The sequence below is a fragment of the Hypanus sabinus genome, chromosome 8 (assembly GCF_030144855.1).
Source record: "Hypanus sabinus isolate sHypSab1 chromosome 8, sHypSab1.hap1, whole genome shotgun sequence".
In the NCBI taxonomy this organism is placed as follows: domain Eukaryota; kingdom Metazoa; phylum Chordata; class Chondrichthyes; order Myliobatiformes; family Dasyatidae; genus Hypanus; species Hypanus sabinus.
The window spans coordinates 123,968,620-123,988,685 of NC_082713.1; the positions used below are offsets into that span (position 1 = coordinate 123,968,620).

The 20,066-nt window shown below is 40.2% G+C and overlaps 1 protein-coding gene across 12 annotated transcripts in view; it reads right to left on the minus strand.

The window, feature by feature from the left end:
* Nucleotides 1–20,066, minus strand: part of cnot4b (CCR4-NOT transcription complex, subunit 4b) — a 178,079-nt gene that overhangs the window by 54,843 nt on the left and 103,170 nt on the right. For 4 of the 12 annotated variants that reach the window (XM_059977763.1, XM_059977759.1, XM_059977762.1 and 1 more), the window contains exons 8-9: nucleotides 9,142–9,199; nucleotides 4,894–5,146 (exon numbers count right to left, since the gene is read on the minus strand). In XM_059977763.1, the coding sequence (XP_059833746.1) occupies nucleotides 4,894–5,146; nucleotides 9,142–9,199 (311 nt within the window). Of the gene's footprint in view, nucleotides 1–4,492; nucleotides 4,547–4,893; nucleotides 5,147–9,141; nucleotides 9,200–13,373; nucleotides 13,530–20,066 lie in introns of all 12 variants that reach the window. The other 8 variants (XM_059977752.1, XM_059977757.1, XM_059977751.1 and 5 more) reach the window with 3 other exon arrangements.

The window sequence follows — 20,066 nt, forward strand, 5'->3', positions numbered from 1 at the left end:
ATGAGTGAATCTCATAAGGTGATGAGGTCACAACAGGGTAGACACTGGGACCATAAATGCAGGAGATTCTGCAGATGCTGGAAACCAAGAGCAACACACACAAAATGCTGCAAGTCACGCCTCATCTATGGAAATGGATAGTTGACGTTTCAGGCCAAGACCCTTCATCAGGACTGAAAAGGAAGGGGGAAGATGCTAGAATAAGGTGAGGGGGAGGGGAAGAAAGACATGCTATAAAGTGATAGGTAAAGCCAGGAGGCTGGGGGGGGGGGGGAATAAATTAAACTGAGAGGTGATAGGTGGAAAAGGTAAAGGGCTGGAGAAGAAGGAACTTGACAGAAGAGGAGAGTGGACCATGGGAGAAATTAAGGGGGAGGGGAGAGGAGGGTAATTACCTGAAGTTGGTAAAATTGATACTCATGCCATCAGGTTGGAGGCCACCTATTAAGAATATAAGGTGTTGCTCCTCAAACCTGAGAGTGGTATCATCTTGGTAAAAGATAAAAGCCATCAAGCATCATGTCAGAATGAGAATGGGGATGGGGATAGGAATTAAAATGGCTGGCCATCGGGAAATTCTGCTTTTTGTGCATGGGAGTGAAGGTCCTCAACAAGGTGGTCCCCTAATTTTAATCTCCATTAGTTTTCAACAATATACAGGCCACATCAGGAGCACTGGATACAGCAGACAACTCCAACAAATTTGCATATGAAGTGTTGCCTCACTTGGAAGGACTGTTTGGGCCCCTGAATAGAGATGAAGCAAGAGGTGAATGGGCAGGTACAGCACTTTCTGCTTGCAGGGATAAGTGCCACAAGGGAGATCAGGGAGAAGGAAAGATGGACCAGGGAATCACCGAAGGATTGATTGCTTTGGAATGCGAAGGGGGGGGGGGGGGGTGCGGTGTAAAGATGTGTTTAGTGAAAGGATCCCATTTAAGATGGTAGAAGTTGCAGAGAATGATGCGTTGGATGTAGAAGCTCATGGGTGGCAGGTGAGGACAATGGGAACTCTTATCTCTGTTGAGGCAGTGAGAAGACAGGGTGAGTGCAGATATCCATGAAAAGGAAGGGATAAGGGTGCGGGCAGCAGCAATGGTGGAGAAAGGAGGATGATATCCTTTGAAGGAGGATGATATCACAGATGTCTTGTAAAGGAAAGCCTCATCCTGGGCTCAAATGCAGCAGAAATGAAGGAACTGAGAAAAGGGAATGGCGTTTTTACAGGAGAAGGGGTGGGAAGAGGTATAGTTACGAGAGTCATGGAAATTGGTACATTTATAAAATTTATCAGTGGACAGTTTCCAGATAGGGAGACAGAATGATTGAAAAAGAGGAGGTATCAGAAATGGACCAAGTGAATTTAAGGGCATTGGAGCCATAGTTGATGAAATTGTCAAGCCTCAGCTTGGCTGGTTTGAGCAGTATCAATGTAGTGCAGAAAGAGCTGAGGAGTAATACCAGGGAAAACTTGGAATATGTACTGTTACAAATAGCCAAGGAAAAGGCTGGCATAGCTGGGACCCATGCGGGTGCCCAAAGCTACCTAGTTGAGTTTGGAGAAAGTTGGGGGGGGGGGGGGGGGGGGGAGAGAAGAGGAGCCAAAAGAGAAATTTGAGGGCGAGGATGAGCTCTTCCAGATCGAGGGTGGTGGTGGACAGCTGGTTGGGTCAACGAGATCTCACTACCAAACACATCTTTATCTTCCCTCCATTCTCCGCATTCTCCCTGCGTGATTCCCTTGTTCATTCATCCCCCCCCCCCCCCACTAATCTTCCTCCTGGAACTCATCCCTGCAAGTGGCAGAAGTGCTACATTTACCAATACACCTCCTCCCTTACCTCCATTCAGTGACCCCATGCAGTCCTTTTAGGCGAGACAACACTTCATCTGCAAATCTGTTGGAGTCATCTACTATATCTGTTGTAGCCTCCTCCATTTTGGTGAGACCTGGCGTAGAGTAGATTGGGAGACACGCCTCCACTCCATTCACAAAAAGCAGGATTTTCCGGTGGCCAACCATTTAAATTTCTATCCCCATTCCGACATGTTGGTCCATGGCCTCCTCTTCACTCACAAGGCCACTCTCAAGTTGAAGAACTCGTATTCCGTATAGGTAGCTTTCAACTTGATAGCATGAACATCAACTTAGCTTCTGGTAAGTTTCCCTCTTCCCCTCCAATTCTTCAATTTTCCATTCTGGACTCTTATCTCTGCTCCTCATCTCCCTATCACCTCCCCCTAGGCCCCCCTTCCTTCCCCTTTCCCCTATGGCCCACTCTATATCATATTCCTTCTTCTCCAACCTTTACTTTCTCACCTGTTACTTCCTAGCTTCTTTATTCATCACACTTCGCCACCTGGCATCACCCAACACCTCATTTGTCCTCCTTGCCCTGCCTCACCTTATTCTGGCATCTTCCCCCTTCCTTTCTAGTCCTGATGGTCTCAGCCCAAAATGTTGACTGCTTATTCACTTCCACTGATGCTGCCTGATGTGCTGAGTTCCTTCAACATTTTGCATGTATTGACACTGGGATAAAGTTTTCCCAGCCCAGTTGGTTGGGGGGGTGATGGATAAGTGTGGAAAGAAGTGAGGAGTAGAAGGGTCAACACGGGATTGTGGCATCAGACATTTCAATAACAAAAGAAATCCTTTGTTTGGAAGCTTGCCTTTGTAATTCTCTACATCAGACCTGTAAATACTCAGGTTTTCAGTATGCCCACATTGAAGTTTTATTTTTGGAAACAAAATTGGGAATGTTGAAAACAAAAAAATCAGACATGACCTTAATAAATAGATAAACATTAAATTATCAAGTGTAAGTAAATGAATGCTCTGCTCCAGTTCCTACTTTTCATGTTCTTTTGAGAGCTGCAGTTAAATAGAATATGGCTGGTTAGGATAATGCGATTTGAATGACAACTACAGACACTGAATATGGACACAGATAAGTCACGTACAAGGACCTCCACAATAGGATTACTTTGGTAGGGTAGAGATGAACAATGGAGGCTATGATTACAAACGGAGCAAAACTTCTTGAAAGATAACAGAAATGAGTGGTTATGAGCAACAGAAGTAAAAGCACTGAATAACCTTAAGCACCAAGATGAGAAATAATCTGTTGCATGCTTGAAAATAACTCAGTATCTTTTTTTCCACGCACATGGTAGATGCAGAGAAACTGCATTACAGCAGGGAAGCCCAAAAGTCATAGCACATAATCAAAGGGTAGCCATTCACAAGGAGGTTCCTAATGTGGAGAGTAGTGAGAATGGGAAACGGATTATTACATTGAATGGTTGAAGGAAATGGCCTGCGTACTCGATGAAAACTCCAGGGAATGAAAAGCAGAACTGTGAGGTGAAATGAGAAGTGGGAGCAAGTTCAATCAGAGCATAACAACTGTTTTGGTGAATTACCTTTTTCTGTGATATTTTCTCATTTGCTCATAGATACTCAATCTTGGGTTAATTTCCTACCTCAAGCTCCATGTACAGACTATTAGTGCATCCATTGATTTTAAAATTAAACTCCTTGTACCATGTGAACCTCTCACCTCAAGCCATAGGCCTGCAGCATCTCTGAAACAGCGATCAATTATCTCAGACTCAATTTTACCTGGAGCTTGAAGGTAGTGTATTTCAGACATGTGCATGCAAGATCCTCCCTTAACTATTGCTCTTCTCCCAAACCATAGGAAATTTACAATTCTCTGCATAATAAATGATCAACATCTGGAATTAGTGCCAATTTAACTCATCAAAAAGCTGAATTGCAAGCAACTGAGGGGAATCTTCTTACCAAGATGTTCATACTGCACCCTCAAAGACAATGCTTCTTAACTGCATTTTAATGTTGTGGATACAATGGCCATGCAAAAGCTGAAGATAGCAGTGTTTCTCAATAGTGGGGGAAAACCAGATTCAAAATACAAATTTTAGCATGGATCGAGATGCATAAAGATTAATAGAATATGGATTTAAACTGCAAATCCCTCCTACAAGAACTGTGTCAAACCCATGAAGCCACAATAAAGCATACAGAAAAGGAGCTTTAAATTAAACATTTGAAAACTCCCGCAGTCTTAATAACATAGAACAATGTAAGCAACAAAAATAGATAATGCTGGAATTACTCAGCTTGTCAGACTGCATCTGTGGGGGAGAAAAAGAGTTACTATTTCAGGTTGATGATATATTGTTAAACGAACTTCATCAGCTTGGTAGCAATCTGATGTAGGGGGAAAAACATGCCTTTCAGATTAATATACTGCAAGCAGAGCATCCAGTTTATCGTGTTATCTCCTATGCAAGCGCCGAAGTTCTTGAATTGGTTGCACAACGATTTGTATTAGCAGTAATTTTGCATCAGTGTTGACTCTAGTTGCCAGCAACGTAAGGTAATCTCATCCTAATTCTTCATCAAGGCAGTAATAAGTCAGCTGTGCTAGCAGAGTAAGCCCTTTTTAAGATACGACTGGCTCACCTGCAACTCTGCATGGGTGAAAACTTGGATTGGACCTCATTTTATAAAGTACATCTGCAAAATAAGTGCAGCACAAATAAAGTTTGTATTGCCTTCCCACATTTGCCGATCTTAGTTTAATCACAGCAGTTTACAGACAATCGGAAATCAAATTAACAGTGCTTTGCAAAAACAGACATTACTGGGTGAAAGAACACAACAGGTAACTTCCACTCATTCACTACAAGTTCGATTATAATCCAACCACCCGTTATTTCGTTCAAATCTCACATACATGCTTTTATGCTGCTTCATCTCTTTTCCCAATTCATGGATTTTGTGCTTTTGACATAATAAGTATCCAAGTAACAGTGTAGAAACATAGCCTCCCACATCCAAACATATACTCCAAAAGTACGTACCTGATGTGAAGAGACTCTGTGGTTCTGGTGCTGTTGGCCAGTCGTGTGTTGATGGTGATGAAGTGGGATATAACAGGCTATTTGGGAGAGGGTTGGGGTGTCTGAAGTTACTGTTGTCTGAGAACAGGGACTGGGATTCTGCTGCAGCACCCTCGAATGGAGACCTTGCGTTGTGATTGGATGAACTAATTGGGACAACTGGGTTGGGTTTTGTTAAACCTGGCGGTGGTGATGGTGTTTCACTTGGAGGGATCTGTAAACAGATAAAAATGGCATATTAGTATTTACATTATAGACGAGGCACCATTCATCAACTAAAATGTTAACATTATCACCGGCAAACCAACTGATAAATACTGTTCAGTTGTATCCAACACTGAACCATTTACTCCATATGTAATGTGCTCAAGTTGAAATATAAGTGATGATACTGGGATTTCATACAATCTCAAAAAGCTTATTTTCTTAAATTAGAACACAAAAGTTGGTAAATCCATTCCACGCTCTAACTGTATGAATCATAATTCTTAATTCTTTCTAGTGACATGTGAAATCAAGTTACAATTTCTGCAACTGAAGATTCATCTTTGATTCTTAAAAGGTCGAGTACTAATTTTCATTGTGTTCACTTGCTTTGAATTCCTCAACAAGAATTTTTTAAAAAACACTATGCTTACTGAATATTTTTAAGTGTCCCAAATGCTTCTTACATTCAGGTGAATACAATTTTATACAACCACCATGGCTAAATGGTGCTAGTTTAACCAGAGGCACTAATACAATTTCAATGAATCTGCCAAGACTAACATATTATTAACAATCAGCAAGGACAACAATGAAACATTTTGTCATTAGGCTTATGACTAATGATGCATATGCAACATAACTTGATGCCTTTATCTAAAAAATGCCCAAGATTTCAGCTGAGCTGTAGCTTTAACTAGCTTTTAACTAATCTTGCATTGCTCCAGCCATCTTTTGTCATCAAAATAATGTACCAGATCCAAAGACACTTACCATATCGCTTCTGAAATAACTCCATGTCAATTCACATGACTTGGACAACTTAACCTGATACCTTCAAATTTAGTGACTTAAATTCTCAAACAACCTACTATTATAAGCTGTTTAAACAAAGTCTTAAAGAAATGAGTGGCTACACATTGCATCCCACCATCCTGAACCTCTACTTCACAAGTAATTCCTATTGCAAGGTTCTATCTTCTAGCATTATTCAACATCTCCTAGGCTCCTATGTTGCCCACTTTACATTTCAGAAAGAACACGTACTCAGTTACTAGTCAATTTGCCAGTAAATGCATGAAATGCAGCCTGCTGAGTGCTCACATACGGTAATTCTCTGTAACCATAATTTCCAGTTGACTTTGGGATAAATTCCCACCTTTCTTCCAGGTCACATGACGCAATTAGCACAGGGATTCCTAACCCGGGGTCCAAGGACCTCTTGGTTAATGGTAAAGGTCCATGGCACAGAAAGGGTTGGGAACCCAATACTGGCGATACTTCCAAATCAGGACCATTTCCTTGCTTGGCTAGAGAAGTCAATGTGGACAAAATTCATTGTAATGGTATTCATCTTTAGAGATTTCACCAAAACAATCATTCTAAAAATTTGTTGTTTAATTTTGGAAAAGATAGAATTGTACATTGAAATGACTTGAGCACTTATAAAAGTCCTAGATTCTTGTGTAAATTTAAAGGGCAATAGTGGAGTCACTTCATTTTGACAACCTCAGAAGCTAGCTCATCTAAAATGAAACAAAAACTCATTTTGTCACCAGAATCTTGATAAAGTGCACCTAATAGCACTCCCCTTGACCTATCACACTTGGCTCCCCATGATAAAATTAGTTCAGACACTCAAATTTACAAGTTTCTTTAACTTATCTCCAATATTTCCTTGGACTCCAATTACTACCAATCTTTGGTACTTTCCACTCCAATCATTTATGTGCTATTATCATTGCTGCATTAGATAGTATTTTTAATCTTTTCAGGACTCCAAACTCCTACCTTTATCACTAAAGATTTGAATATGAATTACCTTCAATGGCTTATATGATTTGCACACATTTTAATCCACATTCAAACCAACTTTTACCATCTAAAAGGGCAAGATCCACATCAGCAAGGTGTTTGCAAGACCAGAAGATAGGGGCAACAACCTCATGGCAAATAATATATGGACATCATTTCTTCTTCATATCCAGGTCAGCTTTCTGTAAACCTGCATAGCAGCATTGAGAGTACTAGCACTCTACCAACAAATATGACAAGATCTCAAAAGCAAACCTTGTCACAGCTGTCCACATTCCAATAATAGGGAAAATGCTATTATGCTCCAACAGAAGAAAAATAACTGAGATACTAAGACAATGCATAATTCACATAATAATTTTCAAGGACAGAGCAGAGATAACTTTCGACTTCTACCTTAATTTTTGTACCCAAAGCCAGTCCTTTCCTCTGGCACAAAAATGTAGCATACTTTAAATCAAGACCTATTTTTCAAAAAATATATTTCACAATTTACAGTGACTTGAAAAAGTATTCGTTCCCCACAACTATTTTCATTTTATTGCCTCGTTTTCTAAATTTAAGATATATTGAAGTTGGATTTTTTGAGCTATTCTACAAAACATGTCAAATCAAAAGAAAAACTCCAAAACTTGTCAAAATTTTAAAATAAAAAATAAAAACCAAAATTGTGAGGCTGAAGTATTCATCCCCTTTGTAATTACTACACTAACTTGACTCAGGTGCAATACTGTATATATTACCTTACCAACTCACCCAATTTGTTGATGTGGAAAATTGGAGGATCACCTACTTTCAGCGAATTCATAAGAATAAATACCCCATCTCTCTGTAAGGTCCAACAGTATGGTAGATTTTCAACAGACAAAACCAAAGTGAAGACAAAAGCATTCAAGACAAGTCAGGGAAATGATAACAGAGAAGCACAAATCTGGGGAAGGGTTCAATAACATCTTAAAGGCACTGAACATAACTCGGAGTTCAGTGCAGTCCATCGTGAAAGAGTGGAACAAATATGAAACCCAAACTATGCTGCCTTGGTCAGGCAGCTGCTCTAAACTTAGTTGCCTAAGAATGGCACTTTTAGAAAGGCTACTGTGATGTCACCTGTCACTGAATAAACTGCATAAGTCAGTGGCTGCAAATGGAGATGAATCTTATGGCAACACAATCTTGAAGGCCTTGCGGAAAAAGGGTATTTATGGAGGAGTGGCAAGGAAGCAGCCTTGGCTAATAACAGCATATCCTTGCCCAAAAAGACCATACAAAGCGTCACTTAGAAGATACTGTAAACTGGAAATTTTGCCTTCAGCAAAAAGCGGTACATGTGGCAAAAATCTAATTCTGCGCATTAATCAGGCAGCACCATCCCTCCTGTAAAATATGGTGGAAGTAGCATCATGCTATGGGGATGCTTTTCAGCAACAGGTACTGGAAACTGGAAACTCTGCCAGAAAGCTTCAGCTGGGGAGGAAGTACGTCTTTCAGCAGGACAACAATTCAAAGCATACTGCCAGAGCAACTATGGAGTTGTGCAAAACCAATAGAGACCTATCCAAAAGGAATACTGGCTGTAAGAGGCAACTCAGCTAAGTACTGAATAAAGGATAATTTAGAACTGTTGACCTCTCAGTATTTGAATTTTTGTTTTCATGCTTCATAATTTTTTTTGTGCTCTACTGTGAAAAAAGGGGGCACGTGATTCACAAATAAAAATTCTTAGTTAAATTGATCAAGACCCCTGGTTGTAATACTCATTTATGAGAACAAATGGTTATGGGCTGGTAGTCTACCGCTTCACAAGGTGCAGGTTAGAAATAATATTTCACCATTGAGCTGAGGATTGAAATTTTCTCTCCAAGGAAGCTTGAAAGACAACTTTTATGAGCAACAGATACTTGCAACTGATCCAACACAGACATGCTCATGTGGTTCAAGATCAAATATTGTTAGGCAACATCTGAAAGCTTCCGTATGTGTTTAATCTTCACAGTCTGGGAGAATGGAGATTAACTTGCTTGTTTGAAGGCATCGCCTGGACAAGCATTCCAACACTTCAAATAGATTATTCATTCAAGGGAAAGACATGGAAATGGGAGAAAGTTTAAACAATAATAAATATAATTCGGATAAAACGAGGTATAATGAACAAAGAATATCTGATATAAAAAATAAACAAATGTAACTCACCTGTTGTAAATTATCACCATTTCCTAGACTGAGTGTTTCTGGTGGTTTATCCACCTGTCTGCAAAACAAACAAATTATGACAAATTGATGATCTTATCTCATTTTTCCTTGCGTAAATCTGATAAGTTTCTGTAGCTTCTTTAAAAGAAACAAGCAGCCAAGTGAGCGGACATTGTTTACACTGGATCCCACCAACATTCATGAAAGCAAAATCAAAGATGAAGTAAAATAGAAAAGGAGCAAGGATGTGCTATGATGTTCATACTCTTTGTACAAGTTAAAGCGGCCACAAAACTAACAGCAGTGCACCTGACTGGTTTGTAATCAAGCATGGGAACTGTAAGAGATCAGAATTGATGGATAGGACAGATTGCAAGTTCAGTAGCATCTTGAACTTTGGGTTTTTTGCCTTAATGGCTTCAAGACTTGCAGTTGATCTTCCATGCTTTTAGGACAAATAGTTGCAGTGTGGCACTGATCATACAGGTGACGAGACTACTACAGTTGGAGAATGGCCATTTTAATTCAAATTTTCTATTGCAGAATTTATCCACAGAATGGTGCAAGCTTTGCAGCTTTTCACAACACTTTGTCATCCTCAACTCAAGCTATCTAAAGAAACTGAAATCCTAGACTTAATTACAGAGAATATTTAGTTACACAATATTTTTCAGACATTAGCAAATGGAAGCATTCACAACTTCTCACAAATTTATATGGACAATATACAGTGTAATGCAACTACAACCACAAAGGAACTGAAATCATTCCTGTATGTGTAGAGTTGAAATGAGACAAGGTTAAAGCAGCTTAATTTAGTCCTCTAGAACAAAACACACAGATGGTGATTAGGATCTTGAGGTTAATTTTTTTTTAAATCAAGGATTATAAACAGGGCCATTCAAAAATATTACTAATTTGACAGCAAAATTACCTTAGTCTCAGCAATGTGGAAAGGCCAATCTTTGACCTAAAGCCTCAGCAGCTCCGTGAATTGAGTCTGACAAAGCCATGTTCCTTGAGATAATATGAAGTGAACTTGAAATTGGACAAAGACGAAAAAATACGCAGTTGCTCGAAATCCAAGCAACATGCTAGTCCTGCTGAAGGGTTTTGGGCCGAATCGTCAACTATACTCTTTTCCACAGATGCTGCCTGGCCTGCTGAGTTCCTTCAGTATTTTATGTGTGTTGCTCAGATTTCCAGCATCTGCAGATTTTTTTCTTGTTTGTGATTGAACATACACGGTGTTGGAGGAATTCGGCAAGCCAGGCAGCACCTTTGGAAAGGAGTGAACAGTCGATGTTTCAGGCTGAGACATCATCAGGGCTGGAATTTCACTGCCACTCCTCCCCCCACACACCCACCCCGAGTCCCCATGAAGGGTCTCAGCCTGAAACATCGACTATTTACTCTTTTCCACAGATGCTGCCTGGCCTGCTGAGTTCCTTCAATATTTGTGTGCATTGCCTGAAAACAATAACCTTAAAGCTGGAGCTCTGACACTAGACAATTGTGCATAGTGACATGATGTGATGCAAATCAAATCTGCATGCTTATATTTCGGTTGCAAAGTTATAATGCCTACAATTTCTTGGTGGTCTTATATATGAAGAGATGCCACCCAAGAAATGTGCTGGAAAACTGCCAAAAGTGAACACTAATGATGCTGTGACCCCAAGAAGGGAGCAAAAACGATACTGTGGTCAAGTATGAAAGCCATCAACATATTGCTTCAGTGACTGCCCAAATGTGATGCATTCAAAGTTCTGTTAAACGATGTCAATTCTGAAAAGAATGTTTACTGGAAGATACAATATCAATTTTTGCATCAACTCTAGGGTGAAAACTGACCCACTGGGATAAGTGCAGTTGGATAAAGGGAGAAGATACACATAAGATGTGGGGGCTTGACAGATGAGGGAAAAATTGCATCAGGAGGTTCTTCTGCCTTTTTGTTGAGCCCACTGTGAGATAAAGATCCAAGAACAGCGCCAACTTTTAGGCATCTATTTTTCAAGTGGGAAGTATGTGCTCTCAGAGGCTGTGTCAGCAAGTGACACAATGACCACATCCAAAACCTTGTTCTTGGTCTATATCAACATATCAACTCCATAGTAGGTCTGACGCACCAGCTCCAAGAACTGGAGCTTTGAGGGCTGTCCAAATTTATGATTTCAATCAAGAATGAAACCTAAGATATTACAATCAGCACATTTTTTGTGGCATGTCCAACTGTACCTTCAAGAGGATCAAAGTTTATCAGAGAACTCTTATTTGTCAGAGAAGTGTAGTATTTTGTTGGAGTTTAAGACTACAGACTGCTTTGCTCCAAAACTTGTATGGTTATAGAAGTACTTTTGATGGAAATGGGAAATAAAATTATCTACTTTGATTAACACCATCTTAGGAAGATGCATTATAAAGCTGATCTGAATTCAAATAATCTATAGGGCCTTATCAAAAGTAATGACTGCATTTATCTTTCATATCATGCTTTTGATAACAAAATGTACATCTGATTTCAAAGTTGTCAAAACTTATTGGAAGTGTTGAGTGAACCCTCGCAAGGCAGAAGGTCCCCTGGTAAGGCTTTGAAAACCTGTGCCAACCAACTAGCAGGAGTACTCAAGGACATTTTCAACCTCTCACTGCTATGGGCAGAAGTTCCCACTTGCTTCAAAAAGGCAACAATTATACCAGTGTCTAAGAAGAATAATGTGTGCTGCTTCAATGACTATCACCCAGTAGCACTCACATTGACAGTGATGCAATGCTGAGAGGTTGGTCATGACTAGACTGAACTCCTGCCTCAGCAAGGACCAGGAACCATTGCAATTTGCCTATTGCCACAATAGGTCAACGGCAGATGCAATCTCAATGGCTCATCACACAGCTTTAGACCACCTAGACAACACAAACACCTACATCATGATGCTGTTCATTGACTATAGCTCAGCATCTGATACCATCATTCCCACAATTCTCATTGAGAGGTTGCAGAACCTGGGCCTCTGTACCTCCCTCTGCAATTGGATCCTCAACTTCCTAACTGGAAGACCACAATCTGTGCAGACTGATGATAACATATCCTCCTCGCTGAATCAACACTGGCGCACCTCAGGGGTGTGTGCTTTGCCCACTGCTCTACTCTCTCTATACACCACTGTGTGGCTAGGCATAGCTCAAATACTATCTACAAATTTGCTGATGATACAACTATTGCTGGTAGAATTTCAGGTGGTGTTGAGAGGGCGTACAGGAGTGAGATATGCCAACTAGTGGAGTGGTGCCGCAGCAACAACCTGGCACGCAACATCAGTAAGATGAAAGAGCTGATTGTGGACTTCAGGAAAGGTAAAATGAAGGAGCACACACTAATCCTCATAGAGGGATCAGAAGTGGAGAGAGTGAGCAGCTTCAAGTTCCTCAGTGTCAACATCTGAAGATCTAACCTGATCCCAACATATCGATGTAGTCATAAAGAAGGCAAGACAGCGGCTATACTTTATTAGAAGTTTGAAGAGATTTGACATGTCAATACACTCAAAAACTTCTATAGTTGTACCATGGACAGAAAGAAGCTGCAGAAGGTTATAAATTTAGTCAGCTCCATCTTGGGTCCTCACCTACAAAGCACCCAGGACATCTTTAGGGAGCAGTGTCTCAGAAAGGCAGCATCCATTATTAAGGATATCCAGAACCCAGAGCATGCCCTTTTCTCACTATTACCATCAGGCAGGAGATACAGAAGCCTGAAGGCACACACTCAGCGATTCAGGAACAGCTTTTTCCCCTCTGCCATCCAATTCCTTAATGGACATTGAAGCTTTGGTTTACCTCACTTTTATTTAAATATACATTTGTTATTTGCACATTTAAAATCTATTCAATGCACATAACTGGTTTACTTGTTCATTTATTACTGTGCTTTATTTTATTTATTATTTTTCTCTCTCTCTGCTAGATTATGTATTGCATTGAACTGCTGCTGCTAAGTTAATAAATTTCACGTCACACGTCGGTAATAATAAACCTGACTCTGAGTTATGTGACCAAATCGATTTTGAATCATATCTCTGTTGATTCTTAGCATTGATACTGACCATCAAGTGCTCACAAAACTGGTCGTATACAAGAACTCTGAGAATAGAGGCAAGCAAACAAAAATTGCCTCCGTTGTTCAGCTGAGGTTATTGCAGTCCAAGAGAGAAATAAAGCCAATCACTGACCTGAGTTCTGTGTCAGGACCATCTGAGGTCATATGCTCGGGATCTGAACCATTATCAAGAATAGGAGGTGTTTTCCTGTGCCAGAGTATTAGACCGTTGGCTGCTTTAGCTGTGCTGAGTAATGACGGCCAGGCATCTTTATTACTAGTGTTGGGTCTGTAAGGGGAAAGAATGGCAGAAATACTGAGTATCTACCAAACTGACAGAACAATAGGCTTCAGCAGCTCAGAGATGCTGTTCACTTAGTGGAAACTTCCCAAAAGGGATGCCGTCCAAGATATATTGCTGGCATCGTGTATCCTCCCCAGCCAGTGGTCTGACAACAACCAAAACGAGGAATTCAATTATTCCATTATTGGATGATAAGAGGTTGCCTACTGCAGAGAAAGTAGGGAGAAGTAAGGTGGCTTGCATAAGTATGGATATACAATCACTGATCCTTAAAAAAAAAAATCAGGCTTTGTATTAGATAATAATAATTCAGAATTCAGAATGCTTTTTCACTAGATCAACTTGCATACACTAAACAAGGAATGTAACTGGATAATCCAAATGCTTAACAGCTTTCAGTAGTATCTGATTTCAGTGCAAATTCGCAAGGATCTGGTAGCATTATACATTTCTTCACAGTAAGTTTTCAACCAAGAGCAAGAACAATCAGAAGATCAGGTTGTTAAGTTCCACATGACAGGAAATTCACCATTTCCATTGTGACTGTCCCAGGTGCTCTTCTCAGGATATGGATAAGCAATTTTAATCAAAGACACCAAGCTGGTGTAGAAGAATCATAAAGATTGCACCATATACAAAAAATAATATAAGTAATAATTTAATATAATGTAATATAAAATATAAAATATAATATATAATATTATATATAATATAAAATATAAAAATAATATAAGTAATAATTTAAGTAATATACATATTACTTAAAATCTTATACTGAGACAAAGGAAAAACAAGTGACTACCTCATCATGACTTTACAGCTAGATTTTAAAAAACTAACGCCATTTATTCATTCTTTAAGAGTTAAATCAATATTCCAAGATATGAAATTGTAATTCACAATGACAATCCGATTAAATTTTGCAGGCAAGACAAAGGCTACATACTGCCAATTTCATTGAAGTAGCGTTTTACAGAAAAGTGAAAAAATGTAATGGGAAATCCATATATTCAGAGTTATTCTGTGGAACCATGCAAATCAGGAGCAGGTCATTAGCTCTTTATTTCATTAACATTTTGCTTATGTCATTGTATGTCAGATTTGGTGCACACAAATTTAATGCTGTGTTGTAGTTTTCTACCTAATAGCCGATGGCCAATGAACGGAAAAAAACATGCCTCTATTAATTATCAAGTATTAGTTTCCAGAGTGCAAAGGAAGCTTGCAATTTCACAACATTGCTGTCTTCACCACCAAATTTCAACACCGTTTCCAGCTTATGACCAACTAAGAGCCTTTTCAAATACCAAGACTCAAACTCAACACATCCTTAGCAGCATTGATAGCATTCTTGTAGTTGTAGACAACTTGTAGAAGCATGCAGAGACACCGTATACATCCAAAGCTGTTTGAACACGATGGTCCAATGGCAGGACAACATTGAGCAACATCAAATCAATATCTCCAGTAGCGATACTGATCATACTCAAACAGCTTTAGTGGTTGGATCGTATACCAAAACCAGACACTAAAAACAAGTACCATCTCTGAAACAGAAATAAACCCTAAAATAAAACTTACATGGATGTTCAAAAAAAAATTACAGAAACTAACATTTTAATAAGTCATGGGAATGCCCAACATAAATTGGGGATCTGCTTCATTGAGCACCCTCTCTGTGTCTGCTGCAAAAGACAGTGATCAGCCATTCTAATCTTAATTCCATTCTGGCATGTCTGTTATGGCCTCTTCTACTGCCACATTAAAGTCACCCTAAGGAGGAGCAATACTTCATATTCCACCTAGATAGCTTCCAACCTGATATTATGAACATTGATAACTCTAACTTGTACTTCTTAAAAATCGCCCACCCCATTCTTCCTTTTCCATTCTGGCTCGTCCCATCACCTCATCTGTGCCCCCCCCATCCCTTCTCCCATAGTCCACTATCCTCTCCTATCAGATTCCTCTCTCTTCAGCCCTTCACCTTTTCCACCTATTACCTCCCAGCTTCTCACTTTATCCCCCTCCCCAGTGTATCCCATCATGTTTTCTCCTATCATCTACTAACTTGTACTCCTCCTTCGCTTGCCTTCTTATTCTGGCTTCTAACCCCTACCGTTCCAGGGGTCTTGGTCCGAAATGTCTACAGTTTATTCCTCTCTGTAAATGCTGTCTGATGTGCTGAGGCCCTGTGACACCTCAAATTGGAAAAGTAGCATCAAGAAAATAGCAGCTTGTGCTTCCACACAGGAGTTTGTGATGGTCACATGCAGTAACGGAACAAGAGCACAACAAACCAAGTGCTTCATCAAGTATCATCTGCCCCACCAATGGCAGATCCTATGCAGGATGCATTATCTACCTCAGAACCCAAAAAAAAATGGAATGGTAACAGGTCAACCTCAACTGCTCAAGAATGAGAGAACGAGTTGGAGGCATAGAACAAAACATGCCTATTGTATTCCTGAGCAGAAAACTGTGCTCAAAGACACTATTTTTTCTCAGCAATATTTTTACTGGTTTTTTAAAATCAAGAAAACATAGTACAAAGGAGGTTTGTGCAGCACATAAAAAATGTAACAAATGTACAATTCGCACCTATGAAAGAGATGCACCCATAGTACAATCATGCTTTGGTTGCCTCCCTGCCCTGACCTACCCCTCCTAATTCCCCTTTCCAAGCCATCACTGCATTAGCAAAAAGGGTTAAACAGAACCTTTATCCCCAAAGAGATGCATTGGTATAGAGAAGGTGTATTTTCCTAACACGAACTGTTATATGTTTACACGTTTGAGTTTGTAGAATTTTACCGGAGAATGCTGATTGTCAGGGAGTTATGTGCAGAGGTAAGGAAGAAGGAATGAACCTTTAGTTTGGCTGGGAATTCTGAAAATATTCAAGAAAGGGTCCCCACACCTTTTGGAACTTTATGTCCAAATTGAGAGTTGAATAATGGATCTTCTCAAGGTATAGACTGGACATGATGTCACTAAGCACGGGTGGGTTGGGCAGCATCCCTCCACCTGAGCAAAACTGCACACCTGGCCAGAAGAGAGGCAAAAGACAGTATGCGACATTTGGTCGGACTTAGATGCATGTCGTCCTCTCTGGAGGTGCTGAAAAGAGCAATCAAAGGGCTAGATTCCAGATTGCAATTAAGTATTTGGGATAGAGTTTGGAAAACATCTTTCCAGTATTTTTCCAAGCTAGGGCATGGTCAGTACATGTGAGTAAGGGAAGCCTCGCCCATTTTGCCTTTGTCGCAGCAGGGATTAACATCTGCGTAAATGCGAGATAATTTAGTTTTAGACATATAAGCCCTGTGTACGTCCTTGAACTGTAACAGGCAGTGGTGGGCACATAAAGAGGTTGAGTTAACTAACTTGAGAACTGAATCCCATACATCGTCTGACAGTGAAAAATTCAAATCTCACTAAAGACATTGTTTTGGTGTAAATTGCCTCAGTAAATCTGAAGAATGGTCGGTTATTAGGCTGCTGACCTTCTTGAGGGAAAAACAAATTATATGCTCCTATTTTACCAGTGTTATGGTACTCTCAACCATTTATTGGTTACAAGAGTCAATGCATCTTCAATATTGGGTAAATGTGGTTTATTGAAGATCCACTCAAAAATTGCCCAGAAAAAGACCATGTATAAAATTTTCACAAGCTCAAAGTACAGCAGGCAGCATAATCTGCCAAAACCAAGACATTTTTCAGAAAGCCAATTTAATCTGGTCAATGCTCACAATACCTTCAGGCTCTTTTGACAAGTAGATTAGAAAGAAAAAAATCATTGACGAGAGTGGAGCTTAACCATTTCCTAATTTTAACTGTAATAAATCTGATGAGATTTTTACATCACTATTGAGCAGATAATACACAAAAACATAGTGGCTTTCTTTTTAAAATAAACTAAGACAGCATCTTTGTTCTGTGATGAGCTGGATATGTTTTGCGTTGTCAGGAAATCCAATCAATGATTTTGGTTTACATGTAGAAAATGAATCAGATGATAGTAAACAAGACTGACCATGCAAATAAATCTGGGGAGAATAAACAACTGCAAGAATATAGCAAATAGATTGGGCGGCACACTAGTAAATTGGCAAGTGCAATTAATTTTGGACAATAAACTGCTCTGGGCAAAAGACAGAAAGAATAAAATATACGATAGGATGCTGACTAGCAATGAGACAATAAAAGTTTGGAGTGCAGGTAGAAAGTTCCAAAGGAAAAAGAAACAGATATTCAGGATAGCTATTTTCTCGCCAAGCAGAAGAACAAAATTTATGTCTGAACTACATGCAAAACCAAGCAGAGCACTGATACTCACAACATGCAGTTCTACGCAGGAAGGCAAAGAGACTGCAGGTGGTGGAGAAAGTCGGCGGCATCTGTAGAGGGAAATGAATTGTTGCTGTTTTGGGTCAAGATCCTACATCAGGACTGAGAATGTAGGAAAGTAGCCAGTACAGGTAAGACAGTAGGGAAAATGGGTCAGGAGGTGTGAGGCGGACCAACGATGAGTGAGGGGAAAATGAAGTTGGAGATAAGTGCTGGAGTGTGCTGAGCAAGGACACAAAGCTGACAAGGACTGGAATTTACGAAGCCTGTCATAATGGGAACTACTCTACTCAAGGGAGAGATGGACAGATGAAAATAGAGGGGATCCAATGGATAAAGTGGATAGGAAGGAGGTAAATGTAACCACAATGTATTTTCAGAGGGGTGAGGAGCAGGAATAAAGGGTGATGTGAGGTATGAGAAAAGTTAGAAAGGGACCAAAGTGGGAATGGATCAGAAGGAGCAAGAGCATGCGCCAACAATCAGGTGGGGTGGCAGAGGCAGGGGTTACCAGAAGTAGCAAAATTCAATATTCATGCCATTGGATTATAGACCACCCAGGTGAAATGAGAGGTTTGCATTTGGCCCTACCCTGGCAGTGAAGGCAGCCAAAGATGGATTTGTCAATGTGGGAATTTGAAGGGGAATTGAAATGGCATGCAACTGGGTGCTTGGGGTGGTCACTAGAGAGTGCTGGTAATTTGCAAACTCCTTGCCTAGTTTATGCTTGGTCTCGCTGATACAGAGGAGGCCAGATTGGGAGAAATGAAAACAGCAGACAAGGTTGGAGGTGGTGTGCATAAATCTTTGCCTCACTTGGAAGGGCTGTCCAGATCTCCCATTATTGGTGATGGAGGCAGTGTGGCTTTTCTTGCAATTGCAAGAGAAAGTGCCAGAGGTCAATGAGTGGAGAATAGGGAGAGATGATGAAGTAGGGAGCCATGGAGAGAGTGGCCCTTGCATAAGGAGCTGGGGGGGGGGGGGGGTGGTGGAGAAGATGCAATGAATGGTGGAATTCCATTGCAGCTGACAGAAATGGCTAAGTATGATATGCTGGATGTGGGGAATAACAGAGGGAAAGCTGGACTAAAGGAACTCTTTTTGAGGTAGATGTTAGGCTGAGGGGTAAAAGCAAGACAAGGAAATGCAAATGTGAGAGGACTCAATAACAGAAGAGAAGCCACATTTCCTGAAAAAAAATTCACATGTTCTGGCATGGAGATCCTTGAGAGCAGACACAGTGGAGAAAGAGACTATGTGGGAAGAGGTGTGGGATTATAGCAGTGACAATGGATTGCTTATTGACCAAGAGATCCAGACAAGGAAGGGTCAGGAATAATATAAGTGAAAGCACGTTGGAAGTTAGCAGAAAAGGTACAAAACTGATGAGTCCTACACAAGTGCAGGTTGTGGCACCAATGCAGCTGATGTGACAGAGCTGGCAAGTAGTTCCAGACATTCTCTTGGACAAGGACCATTCCATGTTGCCAACAAAAAAAAAAACAGGCAGAACTAGGCCCATGCAAGTGCCCAAACTTTGCAGGAAGAATCAAAAGCAAAATTGTTCAGAATGTACAAGCTTTGCTAGTCACGTGAGCATTAATAAAGAGAAATTGATTAGGTCTTTGATGAATTAAGTGGAAGACTTGAATACCTTTCTGATGGGGTGTAAGAAGACTGACCAGCCAGTGAAGATGAGAGTCTGGGTGCCAGGGAATTCAAGGCTAACAAAATGGTGGAGAGCATGTGAAGTGTCCCAGAAGTAGCTGTAAAGGGAACACGAAACTCAACACTAGTTAGAAATGGGAATGGTAGTTCTATGGCTGCTTACTTTGCAGTAGGAAGCAGATTTAATTAGAAGAGGCAAAACTAAAAAAACTTAATGGGCATTTGGCACTTCCATATAAATTATATGGGAGCCCAATGTACCAGGTTCATAAAACAAATTAGTTGGTTGAAGTTTTAAACACAAGATGTGAAACAAATACAAGCAAGTTGGAAACTCCTGCTTTCTGCAGGCTCTTTAAGTGCCCTAATCTCTACAATATTATGAACAGCTGCAAATAGGGATTCAAATAACTTTTCCCTCTTTACAAACCAAATGGACCTAAATGACTTATTTTGTAATTTTTATGATCCTATGAAGCTCGACACTACAGAGACTTGACA